The 19,727-nt window shown below is 48.1% G+C and overlaps 2 protein-coding genes across 3 annotated transcripts in view; both read left to right on the top strand.

Moving 5' to 3' along the window:
• The first annotated feature begins 859 nt into the window (after positions 1–859).
• On the top strand, positions 860–1,952 carry LOC101795406 (interferon lambda-3-like). Its single transcript, NM_001310792.1, is given in 5 exon segments — positions 860–1,021; positions 1,174–1,248; positions 1,342–1,485; positions 1,595–1,675; positions 1,857–1,952. Coding segments are annotated over 5 exon segments (558 nt in total).
• A 7,033-nt stretch (positions 1,953–8,985) lies between these two features.
• The window catches only part of UBE2F (ubiquitin conjugating enzyme E2 F (putative)), a 62,451-nt gene continuing 51,709 nt past the window's right edge, over positions 8,986–19,727 (top strand). For both annotated transcript variants that reach the window (XM_038182479.2, XM_027461749.3), the window contains exons 1-4: positions 8,986–9,145; positions 11,047–11,180; positions 15,744–15,773; positions 18,430–18,495. In XM_038182479.2, the coding sequence (XP_038038407.1) occupies positions 11,063–11,180; positions 15,744–15,773; positions 18,430–18,495 (214 nt within the window). In that variant the 5' untranslated portion in view covers positions 8,986–9,145; positions 11,047–11,062. The remainder of the gene's footprint in view (positions 9,146–11,046; positions 11,181–15,743; positions 15,774–18,429; positions 18,496–19,727) is intronic.

The raw sequence follows: 19,727 nt of genomic DNA, 5'->3' as shown, positions 1-19,727 counted from the left end.
CTAAACACCCACAAACACTTCTGTACTCCGGGCACTGGCACGGGATGCTCAGAGCTGTGTTAACACCATCCAGGTGTTAGCCAAAACCATGCACCTGCTGCAGCTGCCCCTGCTTTTTGTACACACACAGGGCTACTTTGCCATATTTAATGGTTGATTAACGCACAAAACAAAAGGCATTTATTGGTTCTCACCTCAGGCTGCCTAGAGGAGAGGGCAGCTTTTGGCTACATGGGTGCATTTTTATGGTGGCAAACAGGCGAGCGCGTTATTCGGTGCCACGCTAGCGCAGAGCTGCTCTTTACACACACACACAGGTACGTTTTGTCACAAGTACTGATGAATGAACGCACAAAACAGAGTGTGATTACGGCTTCAGGGCTCAGGCTGCCCCGAGGAAGGCGCAGCTTCTTCTTGTGCAGGCGTGTTCTTGTGCGGCTGCCATGGGAGCGCCGCGTTCGCATTTCCCACGTCCCGCTGGAGAGGGAGAAGAAAACCCACACACGGCACCGCAGGATCCCACCACACCCCCAGCCCCTTCCCAGCCGCCACGTCCCCGCAGTGCCCTCACCTGCAGGCACACCTGCAGCCTGGGCTTTCCTCGCAGGCGCTTTCACTTTCCTGTCGCGGAGCCGCCGCGCCGTGGGTTTTCCTGCCAAGGTGAAAGCGCGGCACTGCCCGGCTGCTTAAAAGCCGGGGAGATGGGGCAGAGCGGCAGGTTCGAGAGACAGCACAGCTCTGGACACAAGAAACGAGGACTCGAGGCGTCTCGAGGGATTTCGTGGGTTCGGACACCGGTCGTCCTCTCCTCCTCCTGTCTTTCTGGATCTTTGCATCCTTGTCGCAGCTGGACACGAAGATGCTGTGCCCTGTGTTTGCCGCGGTGCTGGTGGTGGGCCTGGGGCCCCTGCTGGCGGGCGCCTTCCCCCAGGCTGCCCTGAAGAAGAGCTGCCGCCTCTCCCAGTACGGATCCCCGGCGTATTCCGAGCTGGCAGAGGTGCTGAAGTTTAAGAAGTACTATGTGAGTACCGACAGCAACCTGGGGCTGCGGGGCTGGGCTGAATCTCATCCTGCTTTCAGAGCTCAGGAGGGGGACGGGGGTTGCACAACGCAGCTCCAAGCCAAAGGGCAGCTTTCTAACCTGCCCCCACCCCTCTTGTGTTACACCTGCAGGAGAACATCACGTCGAAGGACCCCAAATGCAGCACCAGGCTCTTCAATCGGAAGTGGACACCCAACGAGCTGTCGGTAAGGGTGATGCCAGGGAAGGGGGACCCCCTCCACCCACCCCCCGGGGTGGCTTTCCATCAGGGTCCGTAACCACCCCGCTCCTGCCCGCAGGTGCCCGACCGACTCCTCCTGGTGGAAGCCGAGCTGGACCTCACCATCGCTGTGCTGGCACACCCCACAGTCGACAAGCTGGCCGAGAAGAGCCAGCAGCCCCTGGCCTTCTTCACCCAAGCCCGGGAGGACCTGCGAGGCTGCGTGAGTGTCCCCCTGGGTCGGGAAGTGGCCCCAGCTCGGTGGCACTGACGGGTGCTAGTGGCAGCGCCGCGGGGCATCGCCGGTCCTTACCCGCACGCTCCCCTTGCAGGTGGCCGCTGAGGCTCCTTCGCATCAGCCCTCTGGGAAGCTGAGGCACTGGCTGCAGAAGCTGGAGACGGCCAAGAAGACGGTAAGACAGGAGGCTGGGGAAGAAGGCTGATGGGGTTTCAGGGGTCCCCTGGCAGACACCTCACCACTTTGGGTCCAAATCATTAAGAAGCGGCCAGAAAGGCCTCCCCATGGTGCCCCCAGCCATGGCTCGAGCCCCATCCGTGCCCGCGGTGTGCTCACCTCCTCTTCTCCCTCCCCAGGAGACCGCCAGCTGCCTGGAGTACTCCACCATCGTCCACCTCTTCCAAGTGCTGCACGACCTGGGGTGCGTGGCCATTCCGGAGCGGTGCACGTAGCCTTTTCTTCCTGCCTTGCCTTACGGACGCCCGGCTGCGGTTTCCTGTTTAAGCACTTGGCTTTTTTACATGAGCTCAGGGAGCGATTTTTTAACAGTCTTTTCAGTTATTGTCTATTTTATTTTTATTTTTAATTGTGTATTTATAACGTCTTAGGAAGACGTAAAGAAATGCCCCTTCTGACAGGTACTGCTCAGCGGGGTTGAATGTATTTATTGCATGTCTTTGTTTTGCTGGTTGTCAGAACACTGACTGTTTTTAAAGAAATCTATTTTTGAGCTTGCTATTTATTGCACACTGTATTATGTATGTTTGCCTGCATAGATAATATATTTTTGTACGCTATTTAACATGAAAAATAAAATAGATACCGTAAAACTGACAAGCCGCCATCCTGTCTTCCCTATATGTTGTTATAATATCATTCTGTTGGAATTATTTAGGGGTGGGGAGGACACCACAGAGAAACTTGGGCATTTAGAAATCGGCAACACCTCGGTCCACCTGCTGATGCCAGATTTGTGGTGCTGCAGGGGGACACTGAGGGGAAGAGACCCCCCAGGTGCTGGCTGCAGGGGATTGGGCTCACCCTGGAGACTTCTGCACAGCTGCAAGCAATTTGCTCATTCCTCTGCTGCAGATACAAGAAAGGGTGGGCAAAGGGATGTTGTGGAAGAAGAGGTTTTGCTGGAAGGTGTTTTAATACTGGAATTAAAGAGGAAAGATAATCATCTGTGGGACTGTGCTGACTTTGAGGGCATTTTGAATGAGGAGTGGCCAAAATGAGCCTCTAGTTCTTTTTCCTGGAGACTCTGAGCTATGGCCTTGACCCATTCAGGCCAGAAGGGACCTGAAGAGCATCTGGTCCAGCTCTGGAGTCAGGGCAGGCTGCTCGGGGACAGGTCTGGGTGAGTCACGAGCATTTCCAGGAAGAGGGATTTTGCAGCATGAACCATGGCTAGGAAAATGAAAACTGACAGCCCATTGCTTTGGTAGGAAAACAGCTTTAAGGACCTGAAAAAGCAGGTAAAAAACAGAGGGAATTGGTTCTTACACAGGGGTATAAGTGGGCTATGAAGAAAAGCCTTGCTCAAGATTATTTTATTCCTATTGGAGGGGAGGAAAAGCCTTATCCAGCTTGTTGTGGAACAGCCACTTTGTGCTGTCATTGCCTCCCCCATGGGAAAGACATCATGTTGCAGAGAAGTCTGAGAGTTAAGGGTGGAGGGGAAAAAAAAGTGAGTTGTGGGGTTTGTTGCCACTTGTTTTTGTACCCTGAGCCTCATGGGAAGACCCTCGCCAGGTAAAAGTGCTTGGCTGTCTTTGCAGCAAACCCAAAATGTGTCTGTGAGCTGTGCCTACCAGGAAAAGTCATGAAGTGCCTGCTCCGGAGTGAGATGCTCCAGGTGCCCTTACTGACCTCCAGCGTGGATGTCTTCCTTCTTCCTGGTCTGAGCTTCTTAAACTTGGCTGGCTCAAAAGGTAGCCGACAAATGCTGCAGCTGCTTGTGCCTCCTTCTGCTGCCTGGGCGGGACTTTTGTTTCAATCTCTTTTGTTCCTGAAAGAGATCAAGATAGAGGATTACAGATCGAATTCTCTAACTGCAGCACTATAACGATAGCTCAAGCCGCTCTGTTTAAAACAAAACAAAAACCTTAATCACTAGTGAACTCCTTGCTTACTAATACGCTAGCTGCTGGTGCTCTTGATGTTGTAACTTCTCCTCCTGCTTCGTTTCACTGCATTTCATAATTCAGAATAACAGCTCCCATCTCTCAGAAATTGCACTGGGACCAGGAATTGTTTAGTCACGGGCCTGGGGATTCAAGGAAACCCATTTGCTTTCAATCTGCTTTGACATGAAAGATCATTTGACAAAAAACCTTCACCTTTTTGTGCAGATGACTTGCAGCTACCTGAGAGACTGTGTGTTTTTTGTTTTTTTTTTTTTTTTGTTTGTTTGTTTGTTTGTTTGTTTGTTTTCCAGTGCTTTGCACCAGAAGAACAGGCTGAGAGGTGGCTGCTGACTGCTGCTGGGACTCGAGGCTGCTGTGTGAGCTAGTAACGATTGCCTTCCTTGCTTCCTTCTACTCCAGAAGTCTCCTTTTGGGCATTACCTTTGCTGCCACGACCCAGCCCCATTTCCTCGCCTTCGCTGTAGCAAAGCCCTCTGCCTGTTTTGGATAAACAGCCTGAAACCATCGGGGTTGGCACTGATGGACTGGACAGATAAAGGTAATGACCTCTGAGAAGGAATGAATGAGAAATATTGATGGAGAAAAGCTTCACTGAAAAAAAAATGAAGATGAAAAGGCGAATGAGAACAAGCCAGGATGAAGAAAGGTTCTTTCTTTTGTCCTAGGGCTGCAGGCAAAACGTGGCCTCATAATCAGAGCATCACCCCAGTGTTTTGTTCCCTGGTTTTAGCAGTGCTCTGAGGAAGCAGCAGCTAAACTCCAGGTCACTGCCGTGCCTGATAGGTATCAGCAGAGAAACACTGATTTAATCAGAGGCTTGCAAGGTTGTTTGTTATAAAATACACACCAAATCCCAGCTGCTCATCAGGAGACAGCCTACGGGGCCGTTTTCCCCTGTTCTTGGCGTGTTTCTTCCCCGGTGCTCTGCTCACAAACCACCCACGGTGACTTTAGGGGCTGGCTTTCCATTAGGTGACACTGCAAGAACTCCTAAAACCCCTTTTTAATGCGACTTCATTAAAGCGGCGTGTGGAAAAACGCTCTGACGTTGCCATCATGACCATAATTACATTACAGGGATCTGCTCTTTTTCCAGACGGCTCGCAGCGGATGCAAGCTGAAGGGTGCGGGAGGCAAAGCCCTGCACGTGGCCACCACCCCAGGTACCTCACATCGGAAAGATGCACTTTTTCTTAGCTATCTAGCCCCAAATTATCAGCTGCAATAGCGTGAGGGCCCATTGCTACAGCTACTGTCACACAGCATCCTCTCCGATGCTCCACAGCCACTTTTGGGGGCGGTGTGAGAGGTCAGCCTCTAACGATTTCATATGAAAGTGCAATGCTCGTGTTTGAGAGACGGAGGGGGAAAAGACAGCAGGGTTAAACCCAAAGAAGCAAACGAGGTAGAAAGCAAAGACCTGGTGAGCACTTCTCCTGCCACGCCAGGGATTTCTGCGCTGCATGCTCCCTGGCTTCCTTCCCTCTTTAACCACTGCAGATGGTGTGATGGTACCACAATGCTTTCATCTCCATCCTTAAAATCAGATGCCCTACCTAAAGAGAGACAAATGAGATACAGCCTTAACCTGCCTCTCCATAAAGGCTTAAAAACATGTGGCCTTTTCTATCGAGGTTTAACCTCTTCCCTTCTGTGGGCAAAATGCGATCCCAGCTCTCCTGGCTTGCAGAGCACTTCTGAGCCTCCTCGAGTGAGCCCAGTGAGGCTGACAAGGCTATCAGGAGGGAGAACAGCGCGCTGCTAATTTGCAGCATCTGCAAGGCTAATTGCTCAAGGGAGCAGGAGAGGGAGAAGGCCAAGTTTCTTAATGGTACGTGGGATGTAATCACATCATTGTCATCCTACGTCCCATTGTTTCCCACCCCGCCCTCCCTTCTGACTAAGCAAGCGCCCCAAGGCGTTGGAGAAGAGCATGACGTTGTTCCACTTTTACTTTTCTTTTAGGAAAGTCGTCAGTGTTGCACTTTGCCCAGCGATTTTCCACTAGTGAAAGTCCTCGCTCCTCTTTTCTTGTTTCTACTCCTTCTCCTTACTTGCTTCTCATTCTTGTAGGGCTCATTTCGGACCACCTCTACCTTTCTGGTGCTTCTTTGTGGCAGGGTCTTCTACTTCACCTTTCGGTAGCTGGAGTGTGTTTGGATAGAGAGCTGGAGTTTATAAAGGAAGAGCACAGAAAAGCTGTGCTTAGGAAAGCCACGAGGGAGTTTCTGGCTTCATATGAGAAATCACAATTGCCCATCAAGGCAGGAACTGACACCTCTAACAAAACACAGACTTCTCTGCTTCATCCAGCAGAGAGAAGTATGGGTTAAATAAAAGCTTTAAAAAAAAAAAAAAAAAAGACCAAAAAGGACAAAAGAAACCATAAATATTCTTACATAGAGGGATAGTTTAAATGCAAGATGTTTGTTTCATCTCTCTCTAGCTTCAAGAACAGTGGCTGCTGGACAATGAGAAACGGTCGGCTCATTATCTGAAATCCAGTACAGGCAGAGTCTTGGTTTTGTGTGACATACCAGGTGGTGTCTGGAACTGCTCAGAATTTTGCTGTGTGGAACACGGAATATTTTCCAGGTTAAAGAAACAGCGATGGGGAAATGAAACATGAATGTTTTCTTACCGTTATTTTCAACTAGTCACCAGGTAATAAGTGATGCAGAGATATAAATATAGATCTTATATCATGAAACTGCTTAATAAACTGCAATTATTTCCTGAGGTGCTAAACAATTTCAGACTCTTCACCTCTTCAGCAGCTCTGAAAATACCTAGTTTTGATTGCACAAACATGCTATCAACCCACTGGGAAAGTTTTCACTGGGGCAGTTTGACTGAATCAGCCTTTGAAAATCAAGGTCCTCTACTTGTTGCAGAAAGTATTTCCCAAGATCCTGGCTTCCTCACTCTTGGGTGACTGAGGGATTAGCTTCAGGAGCATCTTTCACTGCAATCTTGAGTCTCAGGGATAAAAAGAGGTGAGAGAATAAGGAAAAACAAACAAACAAACAAAAAAACAGTAAACTGTAAAACACAAAGCAAAAGAAGGAACAAATATGAGTTTAGAAAATATGCCTTTAGGAAGTGTGTGCATGTGCCACGTATCCCTTGTGATGCCTATTTTGTTAATATGACATTAATTTCATTTTTAGCAGACTACCTTTTGTACAGGACCACGGTAAGAACAGGAGACTCTTGCTTCCAGCAAACAGCACTGCTGCCTTGCAGCCTGTACTGTCTGAAGAAAATGAGTAACCAGGCCATGGCTTCAGATTAATCTGATTTTCAAAGATTTTTCTTCACGCTGCAGTGAATTGGAACTGTTAAGTGGTTCCAGAAGGTCACAGAACATCAGATGCTGAGTTCTGCTCATCTCTACTCAGAGGAATTGGTGGAGGGTGCAAGGAGACCTGTCACCGTTACAGCCTGTGCCAGACAATATTGGCTCGCCTTTAATTAGTCTTTAGAGGAGGCAGCAGTTTGTTGACAGCACCTTCATGAATTGGCTCATAAAAATATTTTATTAATCTCAGAACAGGTCACGGCCACCAGATATTAACTGAACTGCCGTACTGTGGAAAGAGGGAGGACAGCTGTTGGTACCTGAAGATAAAATAGAAAGGAGGTTTCTTGGCTTTCCTGAAGGAAGCACATTTTGGATTGGCCCTTACACAGCAGCTGAGTTTGGCTGTTTAGTTTGGATGGGGCATCTTAAGGCTTATAAATAATAACACTTGTGACTCTGGCCTGCTCGCTGAACTTTGAGCTTTGGTAGTGGGCAGTGCTTTCCACAAGAGAATCAAACCAGCAAAAAAGCAGATGATATACATCAGTATCTTGAGCCTTCAAACTTGTCTTTTTCAGGCTGTTGCCATTTTGAGGCAAACATTTAAAAGCCAGGAAATGGCAGTGCTGAGGTTGCCTTTGCAGCCTCTGTTTGCACCAGCAAGCGTTATGACGGAATCTGCCGTGTAGGACTGAGTCTGCTTCAGAGCATGAAATGGCTTTGGCTTACTGATGCTGAAGGTGCAACTATCCTCAAGCCATCTTCTCATTTCCTGACTGCATTGGAAGTTTGGAAGCAGAATTATGCAGAGGCATTTCTAGGCACCCACTGCCAGGCACCGCCAGGGAGGAGGCAGACCAGGCAGCCTCCTGCATCTCTGCCGCTATGCCACGAGCTCATTTTGGGTCTGTTTGTGCTTGGATTCACCTGCAATCAGAAAAACAAACTGAGGTGGAGCTTTCTAGATATCTTTTTAGATTATTTTCCCCTTAAAGTTGGCAGTTTTTAAACATCCCAGGTGGTACGTGTGGAACAGCATGGAGATGGGTGGGAAAGGGACTGCTGTCTTCATGGTCACTAACCACTGTCAGCATTTATACATGTTTTGGCGGGATTTTATTCCCTCTTGCTTTCTACCCTGCTGAAGACAGAGAGCAGTGGGCAGTTTTTTCTAAGCACTTTCTTCATTTTTCATCTGCAGATTTTTTTCTGTCTAAAAACAAATACTTTTTTTTTTATCAATCTTTTACAATAACCTTGTGAAAGGATTAAGACGCTATAAGGTTTCTGAGTTGTGGCTCTCCACTGGATTAACTAGATTTGACTGAGCTAAATTCTTTTCTTATTATTTTTTTTTTTCTTCAGTAAAGGAGAAGCAGTATTATTCCTGTGATGTTTAGGCAGTAATAAGTATTTTAATAGTGGCCTGCCAATCCTTCCTTGTGTCTGGTCTTTAGCTTTGCTTTATCAAACCTTTTAACCTGGAGGCTTCTCTAATTGCCTCATTTTGGTTCCCCTATTCATTGCATGCTATGGGATGGAAGAATAATTCAGTGTTATACGTGTAGTTAAGTTTTATGGGTCACAGCCTGATCTGGGATGATTGTGCAGGTTTCTGAAGATCACGGTGGTGAAATTAGCCCAGACTCAGGACACTAGAGTCAGTTTCACTCAGAAACAGAGGTTTGGGCTGGGAATGAGGAGATATTTCTGTCAGAAAGAGAAATGCCAGGTGCTGGGGTGGGCTGCCCAGGGAGGTGGTGGCGTCACCGTCCCTGGTGGTGTTTGAGAGGCTGGACGTGGTGCTTGGGGACACGGTTTAGTGGGCGATGGTGGTAGTAGGGGCTGGTTGGACCAGCTGATTTGGAAGATTTCTTCCAATATTACCAGTTCTGTGACTTTATGCCACAATTTAACCAACACCGCGGCCCCCTCCCACCCCCACAAAATGGCGGCGGCCAGGGCCGGGCGCTCCCGCCTCCCGTGTGTCACCACACGACATCTCGCGAGATCTCAGCGGCGGGCGGGGCTGCGGGGCGAAGGGGGGGCGGTGGCAGCGTGGGGCCCCGCCCAGTTCCGGCGCGGCGGGCGGGCGGTGCGGCAGGAGGAGGAGCCGCCGCCGCCGCCCCTGCCCCGGGCCGGCCCCGGGGCTGGCCTTGGCCCCGCAGCCGGGCCCTGACGCGGCGCTCAGGTAGGTGCCGGCCGCCCCCCGCCGCCCCCGGGCCGGACCCGGCCTCGGCAGCCGGCTGCGGGCTGGCCCCGGGCGGCCGCGGCCCGCCAGGCCTCGGGGCCGGGCCTTGCGCTGCCCCCCCCCTCCCTTTAACCCCCGGGTTCCGCGGGCGCCCTCTGCGCCTTTCCGTGAGGCAGCGGGGGGGGGAAACTGCCCCAAAACGCCGCGTGGGGCTCGGGTCTGGGCTGTGCTTAACCTCTGCCTTGAGCCCGGCGCGTGTGCCTGGCCTTCCTGTGCACAAAAATTATATATTGTACCTTATTGTGCCGTATTACACCTTATTGTACCTTATTACACCTTATTGTACCTTATTATGTCTTATTACACCCCACTGTGCCTCACTGTACCCCACTGCACCTCGCCGTGCCCCCCCAGCTGCCGCCCAGCTGCGCGCTGCTTCAGGACGCATTTTCCTCCCAACCCCTGTTAATTATCTCCCTCTGGTTCATCGCCACCTTCCCCACGCCCAGCTGTCGCTTCTCTTCTGCCCTGCCCCCCTGTCCTTTCAGCAGTGGGGGCCGTTTGGTCTTTGCTTTAACCCCCCCCAGCTTCCCCAAGGGCCTGGAGGAGCAGTGACGGGGCTGGCAGGCCAGGGAGGGTTTTTCCTGCTACCTGTTTTCTCCGGGACAGAAGCAGATAAGCAAGGGAAACAACCGCTGCCGCAGCCGAGCTGATAAACTTCAGGGCTGGCTTACACGAGTGGAAGAAGCACCCAGAAAAACCTCGCATCGAGCCTTGTCACTTTTCATTTTGCTCGTCTTCTTCTTAGTGGTTTCCTTCCCTTGCCTGTGTCATGTTTTGGCTGATTTTGTTCCATGCCGTGAAAGCTGGTGTTAGGTGAGCATCCTCTTCGTGTCCTGGTGCCTGCTACGCCGTACCTGGCTGCTCTTCTGTTCCAAATACTTTGTGTAAAGGCTGCTGACTTTTTACGAGCTTTTTGCCTTTATTTTGCTCAATTAACTTATATGACTAAAGAATAAATGTTACCCCAATTTCATGGTGGTAGGGCCTGAAGGGTATTGGTCTCGTTAGCGTTATTTTGGCTTTGGCCATGCTGGTAAGGAGAACAAATTGCCTTCCAGCAGGGGCAGGGTGTCTCAAGGCACAGCAGGTGGAACATTTCCTTTTGACTTGGGCTTTGTGCCCACCTTTGGTTGCAAGTTATTTATCATCACAGTTACCTTCTGATAACTGATGTACCGCATCTCTCTCTCCATTTCAGCCACCAAATCTCTGTACGTAATTTCCTCTGCCCTGTGGGGAGCGCTGGGTGTTACTGCTGTGCACTTGCAAATAAAATCGTGCTCCTTGCAGTCCAGACCCCTTCCCTTCCTTGTGTCCTGCTCGCTGACTCAACGCTTGCTTCCCAGCGCCACGGAGCAGTTCCAGGAACCCCTCCCCTCCCTTCCCTCTGCTCTTTGGCCAGCCAAAAAGTGTTGTCACGAGGGACATGGGCGAGGATGGTCCCAGCGGGGGGATTCTCTCTGTAATGCTTTGGATTCTCTCCACAACTCTTTTTTGAAGGGCTGATGTGAAGCTGGGGTGCGCTGTGGAGATGGAGCAGCGAAACGAGATTGTAAACAATGATGAAAGCCTGAGCTTTCTCCGGGAAAACTGAACTTCCTCTTGGCCTCACACGCTGCAACTGCCTCAGCATTCATCTCTGAAACAAACCCGCATTCTTCAAACACCCTGCTCCATCCACGGCTCTAACAGCAGCCGCTAACTACGTGCATCTCGGTCTTTGAGTGCTGAGAACATCATCGTAGTTGCAGAATGTGGCTGGCTATAGCCTCTTTTTGTATTATTTCCCTTAGTTCTTTGGGTTTTGGTAATCAGCTTTGTTCTGATTTCTGTTCTAGACTGAAGGCAGCAGTAATGCTAACGCTGGCAAGCAAGCTGAAGCGGGATGATGGTGTCAGAGGACCCCGTACGTCCAGTCCAGCTTCTGACTCAACTCGGAGGGTGTCTGTTCGAGACAAACTGCTGGTTAAAGGTGAAAGGAGCTTACACTGAAATGTCATGGGTTTACAGCTTACAGGTCTCTAACAGTAAATCTGGGGTAAAATGATTTCCAGAAGTATTCTTAAAGCTGTTTGTGACTTGCTTCGTGATTTTGAGTGCAGGGTATAGACGTGCATACATCAGACCTCCAACGGTGCCCTGCCTGCAGGACAGTGATTTTCTTTGGATAATGCACAGCCTAAAAACCTTCCCCCTTATGCTGTTGAAAAATTAATCCATCATTGGGAACTGTACAGTGTCAAGTTATGATAAAATGTTGGCCCAGAAGTGTTGCTAGATATATAGGAGAAGAGTATCATTTGACTTGACAGGAAGGTATTTTTTGAGCAAAAACCGTAACAACTGCCTGTGAGAGGAAAGTAAATCCTAAAACTAGCACCAGTGTTCTGCTAGTCATTAATGGTGTAAGATAAGAGTCAATAAACTTTAAAAAGTGTTAAAAAACCAAAGGCCTACACAGAAAGATTTTTCTTAGGCGTGGAGTCTAGAAGTTAAGTAAGAAGTAGAGGATGGAGGGGGGAAAAAAAAGCTACTCTTTTTAGAACCAGGTAGCCCCTGTAGGTAGCTCCAGTTTTCTCTCTCTGCGTTGCTCCGAGGACAAGGAGTTTCAATTCACTTTAAATTCTGATTAACTCTAGTGAAGAGCTTGCTTTAGACTTCCAGTTCGGTGTTGTATCTGGACCAGCATGGTTCCTTGCACCACGGTGTGATATGGAACTGAAGTAGCCAGTTGTAAGCACAACTTCGGGTGGCTGTGATAGATTTGCAAGGAAGTTAGTGGGAGCCTGGCAGAGTAGTGCTAAGGAGAGGCTGTTGGTGATGTTTGGATGGGCTGCAGGTATCAGATGTCAGCTCCAGAAAGGGTGAAAGGCCAAGCTCTGTCTCCTGGCAGCTGGGAATTAAAAGCTGTGAATTAAATAGCATTCCTGGATCCTTTCTGGCCTCACGTTGGGCCAGAGCTTCTGAGCCAACACGAGAGCAGCAGGTACTGGGTCCACGCAGCACCCACCTAGCAGCTGACATGTGGTGGGCTGCCTTGGAAGCGTAGCTGAGGGTAATTTTGGAGCAGCACCCTAAATCCCACCTCGCTCCGGGAGCTGGCAGTATGGGCTGAGGTCTGATAGCTGCCCGCTTGGTGACACTGCCCTGTGGAGAGATGCTTTCCTCTTCCCAGTCCGTGCAAAGCTGGAGAGTGTCTCTTCAGCCCTGCAGGCAGGTGTCTGGAGGTGTCACCCACACACGGGACCTTTTATCTGGGGGTAAGGACAGCCGTGTTGGTGCTGACAGGGAGCACGGTCTGGGGAAGTGTTGCAGGATCCCCTTGAAGGATTCATTTGTCACGCCGATAACCCTGCGGTGCTCGCTGTGTTGGGTACACGGGCTGGTAAACACAGCAGTGGCATTTGGAGTCGGGGTTAGATGGCCTTGACCTCCGCTGCTGATAAATGCAGGCGGTGCTTTCACACTGAAAAACCGAGTGTGGCCAGCTGCACCTACCTGCAAACTGTGAGCAGCCGTGGCTCAGGCTGCTGTGCTGTTGGGTTATGCCAGGGCACGTTCTGGAGGAAGAATCCCTGTCCCTAAAGTTTTGTGAAGGGAAGTCGTTCAGAGACAGCTGGGTCTTCCTCCACAGCTGCTTTTTCCCTGGGGTGATGAAGTCGTGGTTTGGAAGCAGGCTGTCCCCTGGTGATCATCCCTGCAAATACCAGAGCACGTTTAGGTTCTGTGACGTTAATATTATCTAATCAACACGGCTACTAAATTGAATCAAAAACAAAGGGCATGTCAGCAGCAGCCCCGTGTCTGCTTCTTGATCACAAAGGCTGTCACTCAAACTGCTTTTGTTTTTCGTTGCTCTGCATCTAAACAGCATCTGGTTTTATCTCACCACTGCTGCTTAGCTTGATTGCAAGTGACAGCTTGAGCTAACTTAATTTCTAAGAAAGCAAGTTAGCGTGCTTTATTCCTCAGTCTTCAGCACGTCTGGGTTTGCAACCAGATTTAGGCAGCCTGAAAGTGTCAGGTGTGTACGAGCCTGAAAGAAACCAAGTGGGAAACTGGCCTCAAAAATGAGGTAGATGTGCACTGTAAATGGAAATTAGGAGAATCCCTAGATTGGCTTTTTTCAAGCCTTCAGGTACAGTACTATCCCTTGGCACAGTAGTAGGTGAGGAAAACAGAGAGATGAGAATAAAATTGTACTTCTGAGAATAAAAAGACCTTTCTTCGTTAGCACTCCTGAGATAATCTCAGGCGTTGTTTTGAAAATTTGGCATTAATTTCTGCACGTTGTGTGACCTCAGTCACGCAAGTTTTTCTTTATCAGTGATGCTTTTATGCCCCCCAAAGAGACATCCCTTATTTTGGGAGAAAACAGTGGAAAGCTCCTTGGTAAATGAGCGATGTATTTATTGAAGGGGAAACCAGTTCACGATAAAATGCTTGCAGGGTACCTGTGATAGTGTAGAACCAACAGGGCACCTGAAGCCTTACAGAGTGAGAGCTTTCTAACCCCAGTGGCTCGCTGTAGGTACGGGTGTGAGGTTGGTGAGTTCAATAACAGAACACACAGAAGCTAAGCGTGGGGTTTGGTAGTGTTTTGTTCAAGAACCAGCATCTGGAATGACATGGAGAAGAAAGAGTAAGAAGAAATCTTCATCGAGAACCTGTTGGTTTCAGGCGGGTTGTTTGCCTTCTCAACCTGATCTGTACAGCTGCACAGGTCAGAGGAGCTCAGTGTGGAAAGCTGCAAGACAGGTGAGGATTAGGGGGGCAAACAGCATTTTACTGCTAGGAGCAATGCTAGGAAAACCAAGCTTTGTTAGAGCTCCAAGGTGTTTATCTTCATCTCTCACAGCCTTAAAGATGCACACTACACAGGAGAGGGGAGTTTGGGACAAAACCAGGAGAAATAAGTGCTGCAGTGGATGTGAAGGCTAATTTCAGTCGAGGAAGCAACACTTTTGTTCTGTGCATTTAAAGTGCAGTGGGAAGCAGATGTTTGAGTCGTGGTGGGGCGAGTAGATAAAGCACTGTGTGTTGTGCTGAGTTAGGGACGGGGAGCAGAGCAACTCGACGACAGTTTGTGCCTGACTGGATATAACCTGCACGCGGGTCTGTCGTAAAGCATATGCCTGCACACATGCCAGTGTGTGTGTTCCTATTTCTGGCCCGAGAATTGCCATGGCTAGGGAGAATTATTGTTTGTGAAATCGGTTATAAATAGCTCTGTTTGCTTGTGCTGAGCTTTCTCCCGTTCTGCAGAGTTCCTCGAGCTGTTTTGGGGACGTCAGTGGTGTGCAGTCAGCTCTTCTAAGCCTGTGGTGGGCTGGAGTTCAGCCCCTGCCTTTTGGTGTAGCCTCTGGAGCTGTTAAACCATTCCACACTGGCGTTTGAGGGGTGCACACAGGAAACCTTTTTTTTTCAGTGGAGACTGGGATTTTAAAGAATGCAATGGTGATTTTTTTTATCTGAAACACTCACATAAGTCAAATAAGCATCATGCTTGCTGCAGCGTCCAGGCAGGTTTGGGAAGCACAGATACAAGAAGAGTGCTGGGGAATTAGTGAGCTGTTAATTGTGTTGAGATCAGTTTGGATTCTGTGCCAAAAAACCTCCCCATATCTGAAGCTTAATCATAATTTTCTTTAGATGTATGTTTTTCAGAGCTGGTGTTCAGATCTCATGCATGTTGTTAGCCCACATTAATACTTGGTGGCTGTGCAGGCTAGAAAGTGAAGTGAGAAATCAAGCAGGGGAAAGGAAAACCTACAGGAAATGCAGATACACACTTGATTAGGTTTCCTAGAACTTGAAAAGTAAAAGGGTGAGGTAGCTTCCTGCATCTTAATCACGTTCCTGTAAAAGGTACAAGCAGCTGTCAGTAAGGCTTTGGTGTAAAGACGAGGGAGGAAGCAGCAGGTCTCCCAAAGAGGGCAGCGTGGGGAGAGAGAGGGGTTTAGGGACAAAGGCTGTGGCACCGTGCTTGGAGGCGTCCCCCAGAAGGTGATGTGTGACCCGAGGCAGTCTGTAGCTGCCGGTGGTGCAGGATGTGAGCAGGTTTTTTCCAGGGAGCTGCTGCTGCAGCAGGCTGTGCCCCTCATGTGCTTGTTTCCACCCTCGGGCTGGCCCCCTGCTCCTCGAGGTGTGTCTGCCCCATGGCTTGCAGCCTGCAGGGCTTGGGCTTTTGGTATTTCAGTGCCTTACGTAGGCAAGCTGGGAGGTTTGGACGGTGCCAGCTTTTGAAATGCCAGTGCTGTGTGCAGCAGAAGCCTGGCGCTCGGCTCTTGGCAGAGCTGGACCCTCTCATCACACCAGGGTGCGCTTGCCTTCCTCCGTGGGGCAGAGGAGCAGCTTCAGTAATGAATTGTGTGGCTGAAAGAGAAATTTCAAGGTAAATCTTCAGCGAGGCTTAATTATATTCTAAGTGAAAATTGATTTACGGTGTGGTTTAAATTACATCTGCCAATTTGGGCTTCAAGTGTGGTGTTATGCTTGCGTAAATAACAATGTGTGTTTTTTTTTCTTTCAACAGAGGTTGCAGAACTTGAAGCTAATTTACCTTGTAAGTATAGCATTTCATGGCACGTGTTTTCAGGGGGAAAGGACCGTTCGTCTGACTGTTTTGACTGATGTATGAATGCTAATGATGGATTGGTTAACTGGAGGGCAAGCTGCGCAAAACTCTGCCAGCCCCAGGTTATCTTTGTTGGAGTCATGGGGCCTTGCTGGTGCCCTTTGGAAGGGGATCCCATTGATCCTATTGCTCATCTGGTTACCCTACAGAACCTGACTGCTGGTGGAGTGCGAGCTTCCTTGTCACAAAACCCCAAAGTTACCTGGAGCTGAAGAGTATGCTCACTGCCTCGCTGCTGTTTCTCCTCTGTTCTTTATTTAAAAAAACTTGAAATGCTGATTTAGAGGCAGGGCAAATAGCTGAGTTCTCAGGAAACGCGCTGTCAGCCTGCTGCTTTTTTGTTTCTTACATTACTTATTATGCATGCTCTAACCTGGTGTGCTATTTAAGTGGACATAATAATGAAAACTAATGACAAAAGGAACAAGATTCCTGGAAAAGGAGCTTGGGAGCTGCCACGTATCAGGCTTGGAGGCACTTGGAGATCCCATCACTGGCTCTACATAACTTCCCCTGGTGCGTGCTCTTATTTCAGAGCCCAGGATGCTTCCCCTGCAGAGAGCGAGGTGTGAGCTGCTCGCTGCAGCCTGAGAGCTCATGTGCAGGGTGCTGCCATGCCGTGCAGTCGCCCTGCCCTGCCCATGTGCTTATCTCCCCCAAAAAAGCAGTGAATGTGCCCTCTGATTACGCTGGCAGGTAACCCGTGATGTTTCCAGTCTTCTACATCTGAGAAGAGCTTTGGCTGTTTATTTTTTCCCCCCTCCAGGTTAGACCTCTGAGTGCTTCTGCTGAGCCTCTTCTATTTGCATGCCTCTAAATCAGCTGTCAGGTCTCAAAAATCAGCCTTCTCAGTGTGCAGGCTGCCTGATGGGAGGAATTGAGGGGCGAAAAATACAGACGAGAAGCAGCAAAAAGGGATGGCATGAAGGAGCATTATTTATCTCTTCCTTTCTGTCCGCTCTTCTGTCTTCGAGGCAATTACAGACCTCTTACACAGTAGTTTTAGCTTTAAACTTTTTTGCTTAGACTCCTCTATGCGATAATAAGCTGTTGAAAAATGTATTTTGGGGTTTGTAGCTATTATGCTGAATGCATTACTAGGGTTTGTGTAAGCTTCTACTTATTCCTGCAGGCAAATAGGATCTGTAGCTTTGCTATTTATCTTCCTGACTAAGGAAAATAACACAGCCAGCTTGATGGATTCAGAAGCTAAAGGCTGCATAATATGGATAATAATGTATCCATGGATATACGTGTCTGCTGCCAGCTTGACATCTTGTCTGTGCCATAACCCAGAAGGGCCAGCTCTGTGCATGAGAGGCAACTACTTTGTGCCATCAAAAGCAAACAAAGGGCTGTTAGGCTCCCAATTGCATCTGTTGAACTGAAACTACTGACTAGTTTCCTAACAGCCCCCACAAAACCTCGCAGATGGATGTTTTCACTTCTTTTTTTCACTCGTCCTTCATTCTCATTATTGTCCCTAAATTCCTCTAGTCTGCAAATAAAACAGTGTTTGTGTTGAACCTTCAGAGCCTTTGCTCCGAATGCATGTACTTGCTAATAACATTAAAAAAAAAAAACACAAATATGCAGTAGTTGTACATGCACATCTTGAGGCAGTCTTGGATGCTGCATACACCTGCAGTATCTGATTTCCACTCACCTGCTAACTTCTGAACAGTGCAGTAGCTGCAGTCACTCTGCAATCACGCTGTCTGGAGCAGTCAGGTCATCAAATCCAAGCAGTTCCTGGCTGATTGTGAAGCCTGGGTAGGAGGAAATGTTGCTTCATTAATTAAAATGTGCACATTGCCAATGCAGCGTTAGTTTGCTAATTAAGCCCTTTTTTAACAGAACATTTCAGTACTGAAATTCATTATAAAAAGCCCTAATGAAACGTAGACTCTTTCCCCTTGCCCTTTTTATTTTGGTGCAAAAGCCTGAAAAAAAAACTAATTTTCTTTCTAAGAGCTAATTTTTGAAGGGATAGGGCAGGGATCTGACTGCCTGTCAGGAGTTTGAACCTTGCCTTAGGTGTAGTAAAGCAGGCTGATCGTGGCACCCAGCTGGGGTGAGAAACAACTTTGTTCTACAGGACATCTGATTTGGGATGGTGCTGTCATCTCAGCACGCCTTGTAGTATAAATAAAAATAAATATAAATACTTTGTTAGCATAGGGCTGTGGTTGCAAGACCTCTTGGGAACTGCAGTGTATTATCTATCAAATGTTAAGATAGGTTACTGCTAAAGAATTTGTAAGGAAGAAATGCTGCTTCTGGATGCTGACATGTAGCATGTGTGCAGAAGGTAATTCTCTTGGTGTTTTCAAGTCCGTGAGACAACGTGGTTTGCTGAAAGGAAATAAACTTCCTCACAGCTCAGAGAAGTGAGGTTCGATTACTGCAGGTGAGCTCCAGCTGTAGGGAGAAGAGGCACTTGAAAAGAAAGTGTAGGAAGTCAGGTGACTGGAACGTGGGGATTAATCAGGGTGTGAATTTGGAGGATATGAAAGGTGATATATTTGTCTTCCCACCAATGGAGATACACTTGTCTGATGCAAATTGCTCTTTTGCTTCACAGGTACATGTAAAGTGAATTTTCCTGACCCAAACAAGCTTCATTACTTTCAGCTAACTGTAATCCCAGGTAATTTTCTTTTAAAAAGTTGGTTTTGTTTCTGTGTGTGTTGGTGGTTAGGGGACCATAATGCAAAGACTGCTAAAAAATACAATAAGCCTTCTAATCAAGGAAAGACTGGCTGTAACACAGTCATTGTTTTATAGGGTCAATTGAAAAATTGGGCTGGATTTAGAGTACTAGTTGGTAATAAAAATGCCATTAAAATCAGGCAGGCTCAGTAAGTATTCAGGCCTTTTTTTCTCATTTTGATCAAAAACATTTTTTTTTTTCGGAGCCAATTTCAAGTCATTTTATTAGCTGAGAAAAAAAACTTAGGCTATTTCTAGAGAAATGAATGTTTTACAGCCCTGTTACGTTGCAGATTTATTCTTTTCTAGTGATTACTTGGTTCTGTTGTTGAAAAGGTAGATCACGGGTGTAACACTGCTGGAAAATGTCAAATTATGCATGTCTGAAGATGCTTAACAAGTAGGAGTCTCTTTGTGTTTGAATGTCCGAGTGTGTGGAAATCAGAGCTTTTAATATGACTTAAGTATGCTGCAGAGCTTCTGCTGGCAGGTTGTTCAGTAAAACAGAGCCTCAGAACCACCTTTTCAAAATTCATCACTTCAGGTGAGTTTCTTAATAGTAACCTGAATTTATGGAGTTAGCTCATGGCTGTTAGGGAGTAGAAAGCTGTGCTTGTGTTCTGTGGGTGAATTTGCATGGGATTTGCATCTCTCTAAACTTCAGGAACACTTTTTGTCTGTTCCCTTTGAGACTCCACAACAATTCAAATGAGGGTGCTGGTATGTGCTGTACACGGCACGTGTGAGTGAGGTGTGCTGGGATCAGTGCCTCCTTGCCAGCTAACTCTGGTAGATTTTTGTAGCTGTTTATTGACAACAGAACTTGTGTGCAGTGTGATGGTCGTTGTGAGGTCCTACCTTATGCAATTAATGGTTTACATTTAATAGGGTTATAGGAATAGCTTTGCTAATCAGCATCTTGGTATCAAATAAACACTAGATGTCACTGTTGCTTCTTATTACCCCAAATCAACGATCGCTTCCTTGGCAGTAAGAATCCTGGGTTATCTTTTAACATATTAATTCATTGCAACCCCTTTTGGGGATGGAAAAATGAGTAAGGCTGCCCTAGTCTGTATAATGAAAAATAAATGCAGGTGCTGTTGTCAAACTTCTAACCCCTCGCTGTATGTAGGAGGTGTATTCACGCGTACTCGGTGAGTGTTAGTC

This window comes from Anas platyrhynchos, chromosome 7 (genome assembly GCF_047663525.1).
Source record: "Anas platyrhynchos isolate ZD024472 breed Pekin duck chromosome 7, IASCAAS_PekinDuck_T2T, whole genome shotgun sequence".
Classification (NCBI taxonomy): Eukaryota; Metazoa; Chordata; class Aves; order Anseriformes; family Anatidae; genus Anas; species Anas platyrhynchos.
Note: the sequence above shows the minus strand (reverse complement) of the source record. Positions and strands in the feature narration are given on the sequence as shown.